The sequence below is a fragment of the Centrocercus urophasianus genome, unplaced genomic scaffold, assembly GCF_019232065.1.
Source record: "Centrocercus urophasianus isolate 14NV4802_14NV808 unplaced genomic scaffold, USGS_Curo_1.0 seq_14, whole genome shotgun sequence".
NCBI classification, from domain to species: Eukaryota; Metazoa; Chordata; class Aves; order Galliformes; family Phasianidae; genus Centrocercus; species Centrocercus urophasianus.
In genome coordinates this window covers 41,256,043-41,272,361 of record NW_024884586.1, presented here as the reverse complement: position 1 = coordinate 41,272,361, position 16,319 = coordinate 41,256,043, and the positions used below count along the sequence as shown (strand labels likewise).

At 43.7% G+C, this 16,319-nt stretch overlaps 1 protein-coding gene across 1 annotated transcript in view; it reads left to right on the top strand.

Annotated features, from left to right (window-relative positions):
• The window catches only part of CCDC85C (coiled-coil domain containing 85C), a 102,260-nt gene that overhangs the window by 55,844 nt on the left and 30,097 nt on the right, over window positions 1–16,319 (top strand). The window contains exon 2 of the mRNA XM_042813442.1: window positions 6,095–6,171. Coding sequence (XP_042669376.1) covers window positions 6,095–6,171 — 77 coding nt within the window. The remainder of the gene's footprint in view (window positions 1–6,094; window positions 6,172–16,319) is intronic.

Genomic DNA, 16,319 nt, shown 5'->3' with positions numbered 1-16,319 from the left:
AAGCTCCCAGGCAGGCCTAATGAACTGTAACTGAACTGGGAGCTTGGAATCTTGGAAAATTTCAGATCTCATAGCTAGAGACTTGCTTGAAAACGTTAATTAAATAGCTCCAGTGGCGTATGTCCCATCATCCTGCCTGAGCAGTGCTTAGCACAGCCTTGTTGTTAGCACGCAGCCACTGGTGTGGCGTGGTTAAAAAAAAAAAAAGTGTGTTAATCTGAGACTGGATTTCTGTGTTATTTGGAATTGACGGTGCACTTCTCTATTGTCTTGAATAGTGTTTTAATACCTATTCAGTACCTGGAGATATCACCTCTACTTGAACTATACGAGGTCAGATCTTACCAGTCTTACTCAGACAGGTGTCACCATGGGTTGCGTCAGATGTTCTTTTCCAACCTGCATGATTCTGTGGTTCTATCAGTGGGTTTTGATGGTAAGAGCAGAAAGATGGGGGCTGCCTAGGAAGAATCAGGGGTTATGATTTTGTCCACTTCTGAACGTTTTCTGTAGTGACAAGGTACAAAAAGATGTGAGTTTCATCTGCTTCCCAGCTGGTCTAAGAAATCCCTATTGCCTTAATAAATCACCTTTTTCACAAGATGTAGCCGCTGGCCCATTTTTCAGCCTGGTTGTCTGCGTCAAGAAGCAAAATCAACAGAGCAGTAAGAATCTGAAATATTGTGCTGAAGAGTAGAGGTGTGATAACAAAACCGCTGACAAACAGTGAAATGTTTTATTGAGCACAGGTGAAGATCTTTCAATGGGATAATCTTTAGTGGAAGGGGAGGAAGCAGGGACACCCAGCATCCCATCGCATGAGGCTGAATGAGGCAGGTCGTGGTGAAGTGTAAGACTGGCAGAACATCTCTCCTTCCTATAAGACATTATCTCGGCTTTGGGAGAATCCCCTTGGGGTCGCTGCTTTTGGTGAGGGATGGGTCTTGTTGGCAGGATGGTGACAAAGCAAATAGAGCTGTGCTTTGCTTTTGTAAATCCTACTTGTAAATGTGTTTCCTGGGGAGGAATTGCAGCAGGAGGCCATTTTGCATTGCCCCAGCAGGGTGCAGGTACTGTGACTGAGGCAGCTGGGGGGCTCTGGAGCATCCTTGTTCCAAGGAGTGTGACGTTAACCTTTTCTTGCATCTCTGTTATGAACTGTACTAAGTCATTACATTTCTTACATCTGTTCAAGTGCTAAAGTAAGAAAAGCTTTGGTATAAGGGCTTAAATAGATGTGGCTCGATCCCAACCACGTTGCTACAATGCAAGCCTCTGCTCTGCATGCTTATGGTTTTGAGAAATAACATAAGTAGAAGTAAAAACATTTGTTACTGTCAAAATAAATGCATAATTCATCTTACTTACCCCTCAGACAGCTTCCTCTGAAATCTCAAATGAGGATCAGAAAGGCTCCAGTGTTTCTGACTGTTAAAATGACGCTGCTCTGTGCTCTGCAGGCTGAGAGATTGTTTTGATTATTGAAACAGTTTCTAATTTCTGTTTTAAAAAAGCTTCAGGAGCCAGGCAGTTCCTGCTCCATCAAAGGGCATTTAGTTAAAACAAGGTAGAGTGATTTGTCTTGCCTTAATTGAGCTGTAATGAGTATTAATTGGTTTGTCTACTTGGAGAAAACTTATTTAGCTAGATTGCATCACAGTTGATTCCAGATGGAGTGTATTTTTTAAGATGGTAAATCTTGAGGGCGGTGGGTAATGTCAGTAATGCTCCTTCATGGGCTGGAATGCAGTGCTCTTACCTCTCACGGAGATAATGTGAGGAGCTATGTCCAATTAGTTCTTCAAAGGCTCTTTAAAGAAACAGGACTTCAGGTTTTACAGCTCTGTGAACAGTTTGGCTTGAAGCAATTACGTTGTGTAAGTGAGTGCTGCCAAATTATGGCACTCTTGGTGTGAGTTCTGTCAGTGTTGCTTGCTGGCTGCCTGCAGAGGTGCTGTGCTGGGGCCAGTCCTGGCCTCCTTCTGCTGCCCAAAGTGCTCCAGGAGTGGTGGCCAGTCTGATGTGTGCAAGGGTTGTGGGCGGGAGACATAAAGTTTTGAGGGGAAATCCTGTCTGGTGCCATCTGGTCAACTAAGGCAAATGTTGCTCATATAGCTGCAGCCCATGACCTTGAGGAGTGTGAGAAGAAGAGCATTTTGGTCCTGGTGTCATCCCATCACAGCTGACCAGACACACTCCTGAGTTCTTCTTCTCACATGTCTTTGACTTCCATCTTTGATACTGTACTTCATTGTGCCATGCATTCACAGAGCTGTGTCCTACCCTGCATTATGGGGTAGGACACAGTAGGACTCTGGTGATGCACCAGGTGGTGTGTGGGGACTCAAAGTGGGTGCCGTATTGTTCTGTGAGATGATGGGCCAGTTGGGTGTGCCAGGAGTCTGGCTCGTGTTGCCAGGGTGAAAGCTCTTGGGCTGAAGGTGCAGCATTCCTCAAGGCTGACAGCAGGCTTTGACAAGGTGCTGAGACCATTCATTTTCCTAATCATTCCTAATAATGGGAATGAGAGGGTCCAAGCTGCCAACATTCCAGCTCTGATGCCTCTCTTGGGTGGGTCAGCGGGGCCATCCTCACCCCACGGCTGTGAGGGAGGCAGGCAAGGGGGGAAACTCACTGATAAGAGGAAGGTCAGAGGCAGAAAAATGCTGGGAATGTGTTTCTTGATCTAACGTGGGAGAGTCTCGGCCTGGAGTGTTACTGCCTGCTGTCATGGGATTCTTTAAACCTGAGATCAAGATGCAGGGGGCTCGTCTGGTGTCCACCTCAGCTCAAGGAGGCCCAGAAGATGGAGGCTGTTCGTCTCCGAGCGTATGGTGTGGGTGGTGGTGGTTCTGAGCACTGTTTCTCAGCCTTTGCCTGACATGGAGCATCTCCTGCTGACAAAAGAGCTAAGTTGATTTTTTTTCTACTTAAATTTTATGTTGCTGTGATGTGCTTTCTAACTGACATCAGACGTGGTTTGGGGTTCAGCAGTGTTGTGTGAAGAGTTCTAGCAAGTCTCAGAGCAGGCTTTTAATGCTAATGGTGACTGTGGTGTGCATTCCTTCCTGGAGGTATAGAGATTGCCTCCCCAGCATGTCCAAGGAATAGCTTTTTCTTTGCAAAGGATTTGAAAGTAATTTTCTCACTGTTTCTTTTTCTTAGGCAGCTATGGCCAATCTCTTGGTCACTCCTTGTAGCTCTCAAGACCTAAACACAGCAGCTTCTGTGTCACTATTCAACCATTTAACATTAACTCTGTATAGATGTTAGCAATGCTAAAGCTACCACACGAAGAGCATTGCTAGTGAAGCTCAGGGTGTGAGCCTTTACTTTGAGCCATATACGTATATCCCTGTGCTGGAGGGTAGGGATGCCAAAAATGACCTCCTTCAGCTTCTCTGCCCTTTGAGGGCACAGGGTGGGGAGGAGGGCTCAGAAGTAGTTCCCATAAGCTGTTGTTATTGCTGCTGTTTATACACAGCGTGGCATAGAGTTCCATATGTGGCACAATCAAAGCATGAGGCCATGATAAGAGATTACCAGGGAAGCGGTGGGGACACTGCTGCTTGTGAAGCAGACTTGAACTGCAAGCAGGAGAAAGGCTCATTGCGGGCTGATTTCTTTCTGTGTCTGCACGTGACCTGCAACACATACAGATCTGTAGTACTGTCTAGCATTTTTGCACTTGTTTATGCAAGTGTTGCTGTGTGTACAAGGTATGCACACACAGGCTGTGCTCAGTCCATGTCTCTGGAATCCCAGAAGGTGTCTTTTGACACTGCTTTGAATCCTTTTTTGGAGCTGGATGCCCCAATATATTGAGACGAGTATCAGGAGCTGATGTATTGGGATCACTGCATTCACTGCATAGGGGTGCTCACCTCTGCTGCACGTGCTTCTTGGTGAAGCTGGAGCATAGCTCAGGAGGACAGCTTATCTGGCCAGATCTGCAGATGGAGGCTTTGTATCAAGCACACAAACGGAAGAGGTGGGGTTTCAGCAAGTCTTTTGATGGAGCTTGAGGTTGTTCTGGGCACTGCTAAGCCAAATGGGCATTACTGGGCTGAGCTGTGGGTACAAAAGGGGTGAAACTGTGCTCCATGAAGGATCCTTAAGGATTTTAAATTCCCTGTCACCCTAATGGAGGATTGGGTCGTTACTAATTCAGTAAGTTCTTGAAGCTAGTGCTGAAATCCTGCTGACTAAAGTAGAGATCTGCAGCATTTTATTCTGCATTTCTGTATGCATGACTAAATTCTTGGCACTGTTTGCATGAGACCTCAGTTGGGAAGATGCTGTGGATCGATCGCACAACCTGCTTTGTTTGCCCTCTTTTCCTGAGTTCTGTGGACCCCTCTTGTGGTTGAGCTTCTGTTGGGCAGACAGCTTGCCATCTCTGCAGCTGAAGGCAACGCTCTTGTGAATCTTTAGGCCACTAAAGCCGTTCACTGAACTTACACAGCTCCCTATGGTGTCGTCTTATGCTTTTTTTATGAGGATTTATTTGGATTTCCTGATTTTGTACAAAGCATTATCAAAACAAAGCCGTGAACGTGTTTCCTCTGAGAATGCGCGTGCTTGAGTTGGGCACTTTACTCTGATGGGTCCCGCTGTTCCTTTATTTGTGGTTTGGCTCTTGTCTATGGTAGAGCTTCTCCAAGCATATTCCAATTTTTCTCTTGACTGCTCAAAGCACTCTCAGTGCTTAGTGGTAGATTGCATGCTAGCTCTTCTGCAAAACTGCCCAAAGAGTGGCCAAGAAAGTGCATTCAGGCTTGCACTGAGTGCCTTTGGCAGGTGCTGGCACAGAGGAAGATAAGCCTTTTGGCACAGAGCGAGCCTAAACCTTACACATGTGCATGTGCACGTGTTTCTGTATGCAGAGATGAAGCTGAGGGTGCCTGCTGACCGTGGCAAGCTGGTCCGGAATGGAGCCGGCCGCAGCCCTGTGCTGTGTAACACTCTGTTCCTCTCTGATTCATGCTCAGCGTGAGGTCCTTTGGCTGAATAGTGGCTTTTGCAGTCATTCTGTAATAATTGAAATGAAGGAAAGCATAATTCCATTTCACAGAGCCCTTTTAGCAGAGATTGTTCAGGTTTCTTTTTCATATGCTAAAGCTGCAGAACTCCCTCCTTCTTATTCTCTTGCTGTAACAATTCACAGCCTCCGCTCTCAAAATTGTGAGTGGAGAAGTGTTACGGGCATACAGGTGGATGGAGGCAGTTGGTGCAAACTGTTAAGCTCTAAAGGAAATGGCTAAAAGGTTTCTCCTAAGTTCCTTTAATATCTGTAAAATTTGCAGGTGTATTGGTTCAAAGCATATTTCAAAACAAAAAGCAGATGTTTTGGTTAGCAGTAAGCCCCATGCAAAAAGTTATCTTTTTGGAAAGTTATCTTCTGTGCCAGGTCACCCTCCTTGATGTTGCTGTCTTACTGTCAGGGTAAATTTGCCATTCAATTCCTTCAGGATGAAAATTGCTGTACTATGTGGGGTTGTGCTGTACTTTGCTTTCCTGTTTCTGTCATATAGTTCCACTAGAAAAAGAGAGGTCTCATGGGTAGGCATTTCAGCTGTATGCTGCAGGATGTGTATGCTTCAGCTTGGAGCCTGGCTGTATGCCTCATACCCTGTTACTGTGCTGGGAACTCTGGCACAGATTTTATTTCTGTGGATTTTATCAGTTGGTTTTGAAAGAAAAAAAGCATGCGTTTAAGGGGTTGGTTTATCTGAACCTGAGTTGAGGCATCTTGTTCTGTCGTTGAGTATTTTGGTGCATTTTAGATGAATTGAGAGCATCTTTCAAAGCTCAGAAATTGTTTGAGGGAAAAATTATGAGACTCCTTCCTTTTTTCCCTTTCCCTCGGATTGATGGCACTGATGGATTCACAGAAGGAGCTGCTGTTACCAAATCTCAGCTCTTGAGTGGAAAAAAAAAATCTTTTGCTGGAGTCCCCTCCTTACCCATCATGCTTGTAGTCAGTAGTTCTTTTCCAAACTTGTGTTCCACAGGGGGAAGAAATGCCTTGCCATGTGACAGCACTTACCTCTAACACAAGAAATTGAAATACATCTTTTCTTTTTTCCTAAAGATTCATCTTCCAACTACATCAGACAACTTGAAACAAAAGTGAAACTGCTGGAGGATGATAACAAGCTTCTCTCTCAGGTAGGTTATTTATTTCCTAGTAGGTATTAATGTGGCCTCAAGCTCTGATCTCTGGTTTCTGTGTAATTGTCTGCCCATCTGAATTCAGTAGGGATTTTTTACAAGGTGAAGAGCATAATGCTGTGAACTCCCTGATAATGGAACTTGGTCTTCTGTTGCTATGCACCTTCTGCAGTAATGCTACCTCAAAATTGGCTATAGAGAAAAGAATGGCAAATTCTCTGTTAGCCTCCCTGTGTGTGTTGAGGAGGAGTACATCTGGATGTGCATAGAGGGTGGGCAGGGGGTCTCTGCTGGCACAGCAGCAGCAGTACACGCTGTGCTGGCACGTGGGCACCTCCATGCAGTATGAGGCCCTGGCGTCGCCGGTGTCCTTGCTCTGGGATTTTGCCTTGCTTGCCCATTTACATTTGCTTTTATCTTGTTGAATGAGAAGGCTGTAGTAAAAGAACAGCCTTGGGAGTAGTTTTGTGCAGTGCTGGCTCACAGCTTTTATTTGTGATCTCGCTGAAAGCAGAGCAGACATCTTCAAAACTGGCACTTTTTGCTTGCATCCATCCTTCAAAGTCTACTCCACGTGTCGCTGGGCTTTTGATCGCTCCTTGTGCTTACCTATCTATATATAGGAATGTCAAGCAGTAGGAAGAAAACAATCCTTCTGTTTGATATGTCCCCTGGATCCCCTACAACACAGCACTCTTTGTAAAGAGGGGGCAGCTCTGCTGAAATCAGTGAAGAGCTGTCTATTTAAACCATCAGAAGGGTTCCTCTTTTTTTTTCCCTTTCCTCTGCATCTTTTCACTGTTGCACTGTTCTACTTCCCTGGCATGTTAAATGTTTTTTTTTCCATAAACTTTGCTTCTTACTTCCAGCACTAAATTTTGGAATAGTTTTGCTCCAAAACTTTTTTTTATCAGTTTTTTTTCTTTTTATTTTTTTTTCTTTGCATTTCGCTGAGTCTGAAAAACAGACTGCTCTGGTATCTTCCTTTTGTTCTGTTTCCAAAATATTCCTGTTAATAAAATTGAAAAGGAGGCTATGTGCCTACTGAAATATCAATAAAATAATTCTGGTAAGTCATAATTTTATTGAAATCCACATTTTGACCACATTGTGAGCTTTTAAAAAATTGCCCCAAGTTTCAAGTTTCCTTGTTGATATTGCCACCTGTGATGCATGGAACACAGAGCACTGAAGGGTTAAAGCCCCCAAATGACACTCAACAACAGCTACTGAGTGACTTCAAGTATTAATCAATTGCTAATTTAATTTTAACTCCCTCTGTCTTTCTCCCAACCCCCGTGCTGGCGGGTGGTAGCTGAAGCCCCGAGATGATTCCATTGGAGATATCGATAACCAGATGGGCTGTGTGTGTGCAGCTGCCAGGGACACGCATGGATTTGGGGACGGGCTCTGCTCAATGTGCCCTTGGCCTGGCTTCATCCTGCCATGGCTGAGCACGGCATTCTGCTGGTCTATCTTCTGAAGTAAAAAAAAACCAACCAAACATACAAAAAAACCCAACAGTAATTAACAGGAGGCTCAGCCCTTTTGCCTTTATGCTTCATTTTCAGATTCCACCAACTATGGACAAAAAGAGCAAGAAAAGCAAGGAAAACTTGTCTCTGCACACACTCATATGCATATGTACACATTGTTCCCAGTACTTTCCCGGAAGAGTGTAATCCACTTAACCACACTTTCTTGCTTCATCTCATTGGAAGGTGTTTAGCTGTTACCATGTGGATCTTGGGCTAAGACTCAAAGGACTCAAAAAGGATCCTGGCAACAATTCTCTTGTTTTTGAAGTTGCCAGGTGATCCTGGCAGTTTGAACTCAGCAATGCCAAACCAGCTTGTCAATACCAGAGTCACATTTTAACTCAGCCTGGCTTCCTCCCTGGGAGTATTGACATTGCAATAATATTTGCAGTCTGATGTCAAGAAGTTCTATCACCACTGTGCTGAGGGGTGATGAAACCCGACATCCTAAGTAACAAACAGTGCCTGTGCATTAAGGGATTAACAAATCAGTGGTGGTTATGGAAGTCTTCTGGCTACTTTCCAAGTGCTAAACATAGAGCTAAAATAGTGCTTCATCCAGAGAAACCTGAGAAGCCTGGTACTGCAGATGATATTGTGAGCTTGATGGGAGGATTTATATTACAGTGACTCGTGAGACAGTGTACCTCTGCTAGCTAAGGCATCTTGAGTGAGATCTGTTGCTTTATCTTTCTTGGTGTCTGCCAGGTGAGGCTATGCTGAGATGTGATGATTATCTTTACGTGCAAGGATTGTAGAATCATTGAATGTCCTGAACTGGGAGGGACCTGTGAAGATCCTTGAGTCCTACTCCTGGCTTCACACAGGACCACCCAAAATCAGACAGTATGACTGAGAGTTGTCCAGATAATTCTTGAATTTTTTGCAAGCTTGGTGCCACAAGCAAGAGCTTGTTGAGAGGGATTGGAGAGCTTCCCAACGTGTGCTGGAATTGCTGCCTTGCCTGGTGCATGTTACCAGCACCCAAGCGTGCTGTGATTCACTTCACTCTTCTGGTGACTCATTGGAAGAGATTAATGGAGAAGGCTGTTCCTTCTCTTATGTGGTAAGGAAGTGCCATCTCTCATGAGCTGCACTTTGTGATAGGAGGAAAATAAATGAAGAAGTGAATTTTTTTATGATAGCCATATATGGATTTTTTTTGTTTTCACTTTTTTTTTCTTTCTAGGGAAGATTATGTGTATTTCCAGTTTGGAAATGAACTTCTCAAATTGCTTACCCATCAGTAATCACTGCTTTTCCCATTCTCCTTTCTCTGGAAAGAAAACTGGAGAAATGACTCCAGTTTGATACTGTCATGGACTTAGGTTTACACTATGTTGTTTTGGTGACATGGCTGTGAAAGTGACAGCAAATGGCACCACTGTGCTGGCAAAGCACCCGGCAGCAGTTCTGACAACACACAGATCTTGTTGCCTGGTTTATATTGATTGGAAAGAGGTTCTACCAAAGGCCACTACTGAGAAGCTGTCTGTGTATAACCTGTGGTAGCAAGGACCTCACAGTGTCTTGGAGCTGATGGTGCCACCCTTTCTTACAAGTGGAGGTGGCTTCTGTCCTGCAAACACAAGACCAGGTAAGGGGAGTGGCTCACGCTGTGCACCCAAGGAGCCTCTGTGCCAGCCTCACTGTGGCTAGCATTTTAACGTGGCAAGGTGTGGTAGCAATCCTTGGCTAGTTTCCAGCTTCCTTTTATAGGAGGAGAACAATCTAAATATGTTTCTTGTGTATGGGTTTAAGTGACAACTTTATTTTCTCAAGTTCTAGTTGAGGTGTAATGAACAAGGACGTAAGCTCTCAGGAACGTTGGGTGTTGGCTGTGGAGAGCTTTGCAGGCATCCCTTTTGTTGTCTGAAATTCTCCAGGGAAGAAGTGTGCTGCATTCTGCTGTGTGCGGGGATTTAATCTGTTCCACAGCGTGTGTGAGAAGTCCTGTTTTTCCTCTGTCTTTGAGGAGAATGTCCTGGAGAGCTGAACATTCTGTTGCAGCCTTTGGTTAGGGAGATGAGGGAACCTTCCATATTACAGAAATACAACCCCTGTGATGAGAGATCGTATTTACTTTTTGTTGCTGAGCTGAAAGTGTCCGAGTTGAAAATAAACCCCTTAAGCCACATCACAATGCCCCTTAAACTAAAAATGAATTGGTAATTATGTGCTTTTCCCTCAAGATTGGAGAAACCTATATTTAACAGTTTTGGGAGCTCTGAAGGTCAGTTCTGGGCAGTTTTGCGACTAATGCATGCGTTTTAGAGATAATAACAGTGATGAACTTTTGGCCATCATTAGGGTTATTATTTTATGTTTTCACATCGTTCTGTACAATGGTAAGAATTAAGCACTTACAACTAAAATTGCAAAATGTGTAGGCTTCATGGGCTTGTCCACTCTTCTCACTTCTTGCAGTGAAGTCCTGTGCATTGTGGGCTTGGTGTGTCTCTGCTGATCCCAGTCCAGGTTTTCCCTTCAGGGTGGGTATGCTGGAAGCATTTTCCTATTCAGAGAAGCCCAGGACATGTTGCACACCTTGGCTTCAGAAAGCCCAGCTTGGAGGGAGGAGATACTCAGGGCAACAGTGAGTGGCCAGACGTTTAACAATGATATCCTGATGTTTCTTTGAGGAAGAATGCCAGGAGCTGAGCAGAAATAAGAAAAATTCTTCTCCTGGGAGGGGACAACCCTGGGGAGTTACCAGGAACATCTGAATATTTAATTAAATCACCACATAGACTTCAGTATTACCAGCACCTCAGCGGCTGCCTGCCTGCTGATGGGGATTGAGAGTATCCCTGGGAGACCCCTTCTTATGCCAAAACAAAATCCTGGAAATTGTGCTTAGCCTTCTTTTTAAGAAGCTGTATTCTTAGCCTGAGTTCTGTGCACTTGTGACAGGCATGCACCCAGAAAGCAATTTCTGGCACATTGTTCTGAAAACGAGGAGGAGAAAATGGACCCCAGGACTTCAGGGAGCTGAGGGGTCAACAGTGCCACGCAGGATAAGGATGTAAATGCGGTTCCATGGAGTTTAGTTTCTTCCTGAAGAATGGAGGATGGAGGAGAGGAAGGAATTGCACGCAGTGTGCTGGCTGGCTACAGGAGAATCAGGCTGCAATTTCTTCTCTTGTTTTATGATCACTCTGTTGTGTGCCAAGCCTGCTGTTAACAGTTCTTGCTTGTGCACTTTTCTCAGGGCTGGGATCAGGTCCTCACGTTGGGGCCTCTCCTTGAACCGCAGCTTCACAGGTTTGTTGTGAGGCTGTTACGTGTGCTGGGAGTGCTGTGTGTGCTCGCCACAATGGAGCAAAATTACAAACCTGTCTTATTTCCCCAATGCCTACCTGGTGTTTGTGTGCGAGAAGGATGAGGATAATTGCTTTAATTTGAAGTATCACAAGGGAAATAGGGTTTTTTGTAATGGAGAGCAAGTCAGACGTGAAAGCTTTCCAATGCACTTAGTCTCCATTTAAATTCAGAATGCTGAAGATGACATGCTCTGAGGTACTGTATTCTTATTCTCGTGCACTGTGTAAATGTTTACCTGCATACTGATTTTAATTAATTAAAAAGAAGATGCACATTTGGGTCCTCATTCAAATATTCATTTCCAGTAAATGAGGACTGTCTACAGAATTCCACTCTCTTTGAGGTATAGCTTATACAGAACCACATTGTTATGAGTGTCTCTTGCACTCACCAAAATTGGGAGATTTTGTATTGCTGTGGAATAGTGTGAGTATGAGAGAAACTTACACGGAGATCTTCCATGCCCCATTTGTTTCTGTTCTGGGTGAGCAAGAACACTGGGTTTAATGAGGCTCAGTTCAACCTCCAGCTGTGAAATGCAAGATTAGTCATATCCTGTGCTTAACCAGTTTTGTAACACTTTCCCCAGATTCCACTTTTTTCTGCTTATAAGGACAGGATTGGGAAAAAAAGCTGTTAAATACAGTTAGATTGGGCTGCTAAGTAACATTATTTTGTGTCTTTATAGCATGTAGAGAGGTTCAAAGTACGCAGCTTCTCAGTGATCAGTCAGCCTGATAAAGACTGAAAAATGATTTTCAAAGAGAAACTAAGCATTGGTTGCAGAAGCTTAAAGAACAGACTTTTAGAAGAAGTTCAGTGCTGAATTCTAGACAAAAAAAAAAAAAAAGGGGGAAAAAAAAAGACTTTAGCCAAAACTACGTGTTTCCAGTTATGTTTTGCTTTTCATAAAGTCAAAAATGTAAATCTAGAACTATGTAGCAGATTTTTAAAGACATTCAAACTATCTCATCAAAAATCAGACTTGTTTCAGCTGATTCTTCCCACCTGTTTAGCTTTGGTTCAACAAAGTGGTTTGAGTGATCCACCAGAAGAGGGGAGCTTGAGTTTCCATTCTGCCTTGAGCACTGCGTGGAAAGAAGAGAGAAATGGCCAGCAGAGTGCTTGGTTGCAGTGTTAGCTAAAGCCTGCAGGGGTTTTAGGTCTTTGTTATCCTCACTCCTAGCCCTTTTATTTGATGGGATACGAGGAACTCCATCTGCAGAGCTTTGGCCAGGAGCTGCGGGGGTTCCCTTTGGCCTCTAGCCTGGAGCACAGCTGAGAAAAGAAAATGCAAGGTGCTATGAGGGCATGGTCCTGAGTTTGTTTATTTGAGTAATGCTGCATCTACATGTACTCACACAGTGGAACTGGGGCAGCATTCCTTGACTTCTGCATCGATTTACTAACGAAGAGACTGATTTTGCTGCTAATGAGCCACGGATGGGCTCCATTAATCTGCAACTCCTAAACTTATTGCTTACAAGCCACAGGCCAGATGAGGGCTACGTGGGATGTCAGTGCTTATAGCTCCATTTGGCATGTTAACTAGTGAGCTGCATTTCTATTTGGGTTATAGGCTGTACTGTGTGAATCTCAGTCCTTGTCCTCTCTTGAGCAAAGCCTGCCAGTTGTGTGATTATAATTATATACTGCAATTTGCTTTGAGCTGATTATCTGAGCCTCCAATGAGTTGTGGAGCTGATCTTTCTCTGCTGGTCAAAAACAAGAGGAAAAAGATGCAGACACACTTGAATATTAACAGCATGCTGAAGTTCTCGCCTCAGTTGCTACAGAGAATGGAGGGGTTTAAAACTTGCACTGCTTTTATTGCTCATAATCCAGTTTTTTTTTTTTTTTTTTCTGGTAGTGGTTTTACGTGGTAAAATCTGCTAGGCCTCTTACTGACCATCTCTCCCAAAATGTTAGTTCCCCCAGTGGTAGAGAATTCCGGTGTGGTTTTTTTTTTAACCACTGAAGCAGATGAAATCTGTGGCTTTGCCCCTTCAACTTGTACACGTGCAGTTCGTGATAATGAGGGAGAATCTGAGGATCAGTGGGAGTGGAATGCTGATTCCTGAGCTGTGTTTGTGACCTGCTGGTTGAGCACCAGAGAGGGAATTGGGAAACAATGTGATCGGAACACCTTGGTCCTCCAAGGCCTTTACCACCAGCATAAGGAACGATCTCAGGGTGTGCTGTGTGGACAACAGGGATATGAGCCAGCGTAAAGGAATTTAATCTCTCCTGTTTCTGAAGGCTCGTGTGACATGAAAGATGTTAAATAGTTTTAATCTCATTCCTTATTTTTTTTTCTTGTTTGCAGAATCCTTAAGAAATCAAGCACGTTGATTTTTTTTAATTGCTTTCTCATGTGTGTGGTTTCCAGCTTGCCTGATAAATGCCACCGGAGCTAATGGGACTCTTCATGTATACTTAAAGTCAGATGCGTGCTTTGCTGAGCTTATTTTTGCTTGAATGTCTTGTAGTGATAACAGCAATTACAGAGCTTTGATTCAATTATTACCTAGCTTCACACAGTGAAATTGTGCATCCCTTGACTTCCTGGTGCATGAGACCCTAAAACATTGACTAATGAGATAAAGGGGCAATCTTTGTGCTAGGCGATGCGATCGGGGATGTTCAGCAGTAGGATCAGCTGTTGTGTGCTCAGCCACCAGGTTCTCTGCTGACTTATTGCAGCATTTCTTTCACTTAGTTTGAGATATGTTTCTGCTTTGCTGTACCTCAATAGTGTGAAGAGTTGCTCTGCTGGACTTTGGAGAACTTGGGTCAGGTTGTCCTTACAGACTGCTTTGTTCTGACAGTGCTGTTCAGCTCTGTGGGTCTTAAAATGTCGGTAGTTGTGAGTGAAAGCAAGGTGCTTGAACTTAGTCAGCTGTTTGGGGTCACCATGCTTAAAATCGGGTTAATAAGATGTTAATGTCTGTGCAGATAATAATAGTTTCTGCAAGACTTCTTTCATTAATGTGGGAAAATGGGGTTGAAGTTCAAATAGTTGTATTATCTATGTCAAATGTTGCATGTAAGAACAGCTTACTTTGATCTGTGGTACTGACAGAAATTAATCCAAGATGATAAAATATCTGTTTGTTTGTTTGTTTAAGGTTCTAAATGTCTGTATAATGTTCTTCTATTCCCTTCTAGCTGACTGACTGCAGCAGCTTGCCATGAAATTTCAGTAAGGTAGAGATAGCTGATGCATCCATAAACAACTTTTTGGATCTGGGGGCTGCCTCTTAATACTGGTGCTGGTTGTTTGGAGCTCTGGTTGCTTGTTCTTTCACATGCTAATATGGGCCATTTCTAGTTTTTAATTATCTGAATGTATTAAATATGCCTCTAATTATTTATTTCCATCCTGTACTTGCGCAAAAGATGTTTGTTAGTAAAATCTTGGGTTTTGACCAGCTTACAAATCAAATTTACCCATGTGAGAAGTTGGTAAGTTTTGGGTAAATTGCTTCAGGAGCAGCATGTGTTAGGAATAAGAGGAAAAGATTTCGAGCTAAACCTTCCATTTAATTACCCTGTTGCAAACAATGGGTTGCTGAGTGACAAAATTGATGCAGTTTCAATTACTGGGACAATTATGGTGTAGAAAATTGTTGCCAGTGGGTTTAAGAATTTATACTGCAGTGACAAGCAAGTAATTCAGGTAATGGGCAGTATAGCAGTCCATAAAGATGAAGGCAGCCCAACTCACTGAGCTGAAATAAACCCTTCCTCCTTTTTTATAATCACAAAAATAACCAAAAGCCAAGGCTTCAGAAAGGGTTTTCATGAGAGTTTCCGTCAAAGATTTATGGGTAGAAGCAGAATGCAAAGAATGTTTTTTTTTCATGTGCACAGTTTCTCATACAGAGAATTCACCACATTGTAAGACCAGATGCTTATGGACATACATGGTTAGTATGGGGTGCTTGCTCTATAGTCAGGGACCAGTTTCACCATAATGTTTACACTAGAATCATAGAATCATTAAGGTTGGAAAAGACCTTTGAGATCCTCTGGTCCAAGCTCAGCCCACCCCCACGTGCCCACTAACCACGTCTGTCAGTGCCACATCTCCACGTTTCTTGAACTCTCCAAGGATGGTGGCTCCCCCACCTCCCAGGGCAGCCTGTCAGTGCATTACTGCTGTTTCTGAGAAGAAATTTTTCCTAATACCCAACCTGAGCCTCTCCTGGTGCAACTTAAGGCTGTTACCTCTTGTAAACCAAAGCTGAAGGGAATCCTGTGCTTTGTGAAAGAATGGAGTAGCCACTAAAAAATGGAAATTGCTTTTCTCTCTCTTAGAGCTGGGCGTTGGTATGGCATAATAATTTGTCAGAAGAAAATCTAATGAACTGATGTCAAAAAATGGATGTTATGTTACCAGTACTGAATTCATCACAATATTCCGTCTCCTTTAGTTGTGTTTAAGATGCTTGATTTCTCTAAAGTTATGTTTATCAGGGGAGAAATTCTTAATGAACTTGATGTGTATGTAATCTGCTATCTCTTGAACTTAGTACCAGTTGTAGGGAATGCTAATAGTCATAAAGCCCTTGAACTCACACTTCTGTGGGCTGTCTGCTGTGGGTGAGTCATGTGGAGTTGATCCCGCTCTTAGTACTGGACGTGTTTCCCTTTCCCTTCATTGAGGGACTTCCCAGAGGTAAACAGAAAAGAGTTGGATGAGGCTTTGTGTGAAACCTGGTCTTCGAATTGGTGTTTAGTTTTCTTCTGCGTGGCATGGGATCAGGAGTGGAAGCTTTCACAGGGCTGAAGATTACAAATGAGTTAAGAAGTGACGCGAGCAGCATCTCAGGTGCTCAGCCATAGCCTCAGGTTCCAGCAGGACTGTCCCTCTTGGCTCTTGCTGCACTCTGGGAGGACGTGGGTCTCCAGCAGTCTAGCACCACGTCACATCTGCCAAGCTCCTGTTTGGAGTTCTCAGAGGCACGGGGTGCTTGTGGGTGCACACCTGAGTTGCTACAAGGTGACCCCATGTTCCGGGAGAGAAGGGAAGCTGTGATTCTTAGTAAAGGCTTTATTATTTCCCTAGAGCACAGAGTCAAACTGATCATTTATGATTGCTCTTCCTTTTTTAACCTCTGTTCAGCCTTCAGCTGTAATGACTTAGTGAAAGGAGAAAATAGTGTTTTCAATTAAAGGCTACTTATGTAACGACCCTGTTTTGAATGCTAATTCATGAATTACTGGAAGCTGACAGCGTCGCTTTTTAATTTTTCTCAGCCACTTCAGCACATAATTTTA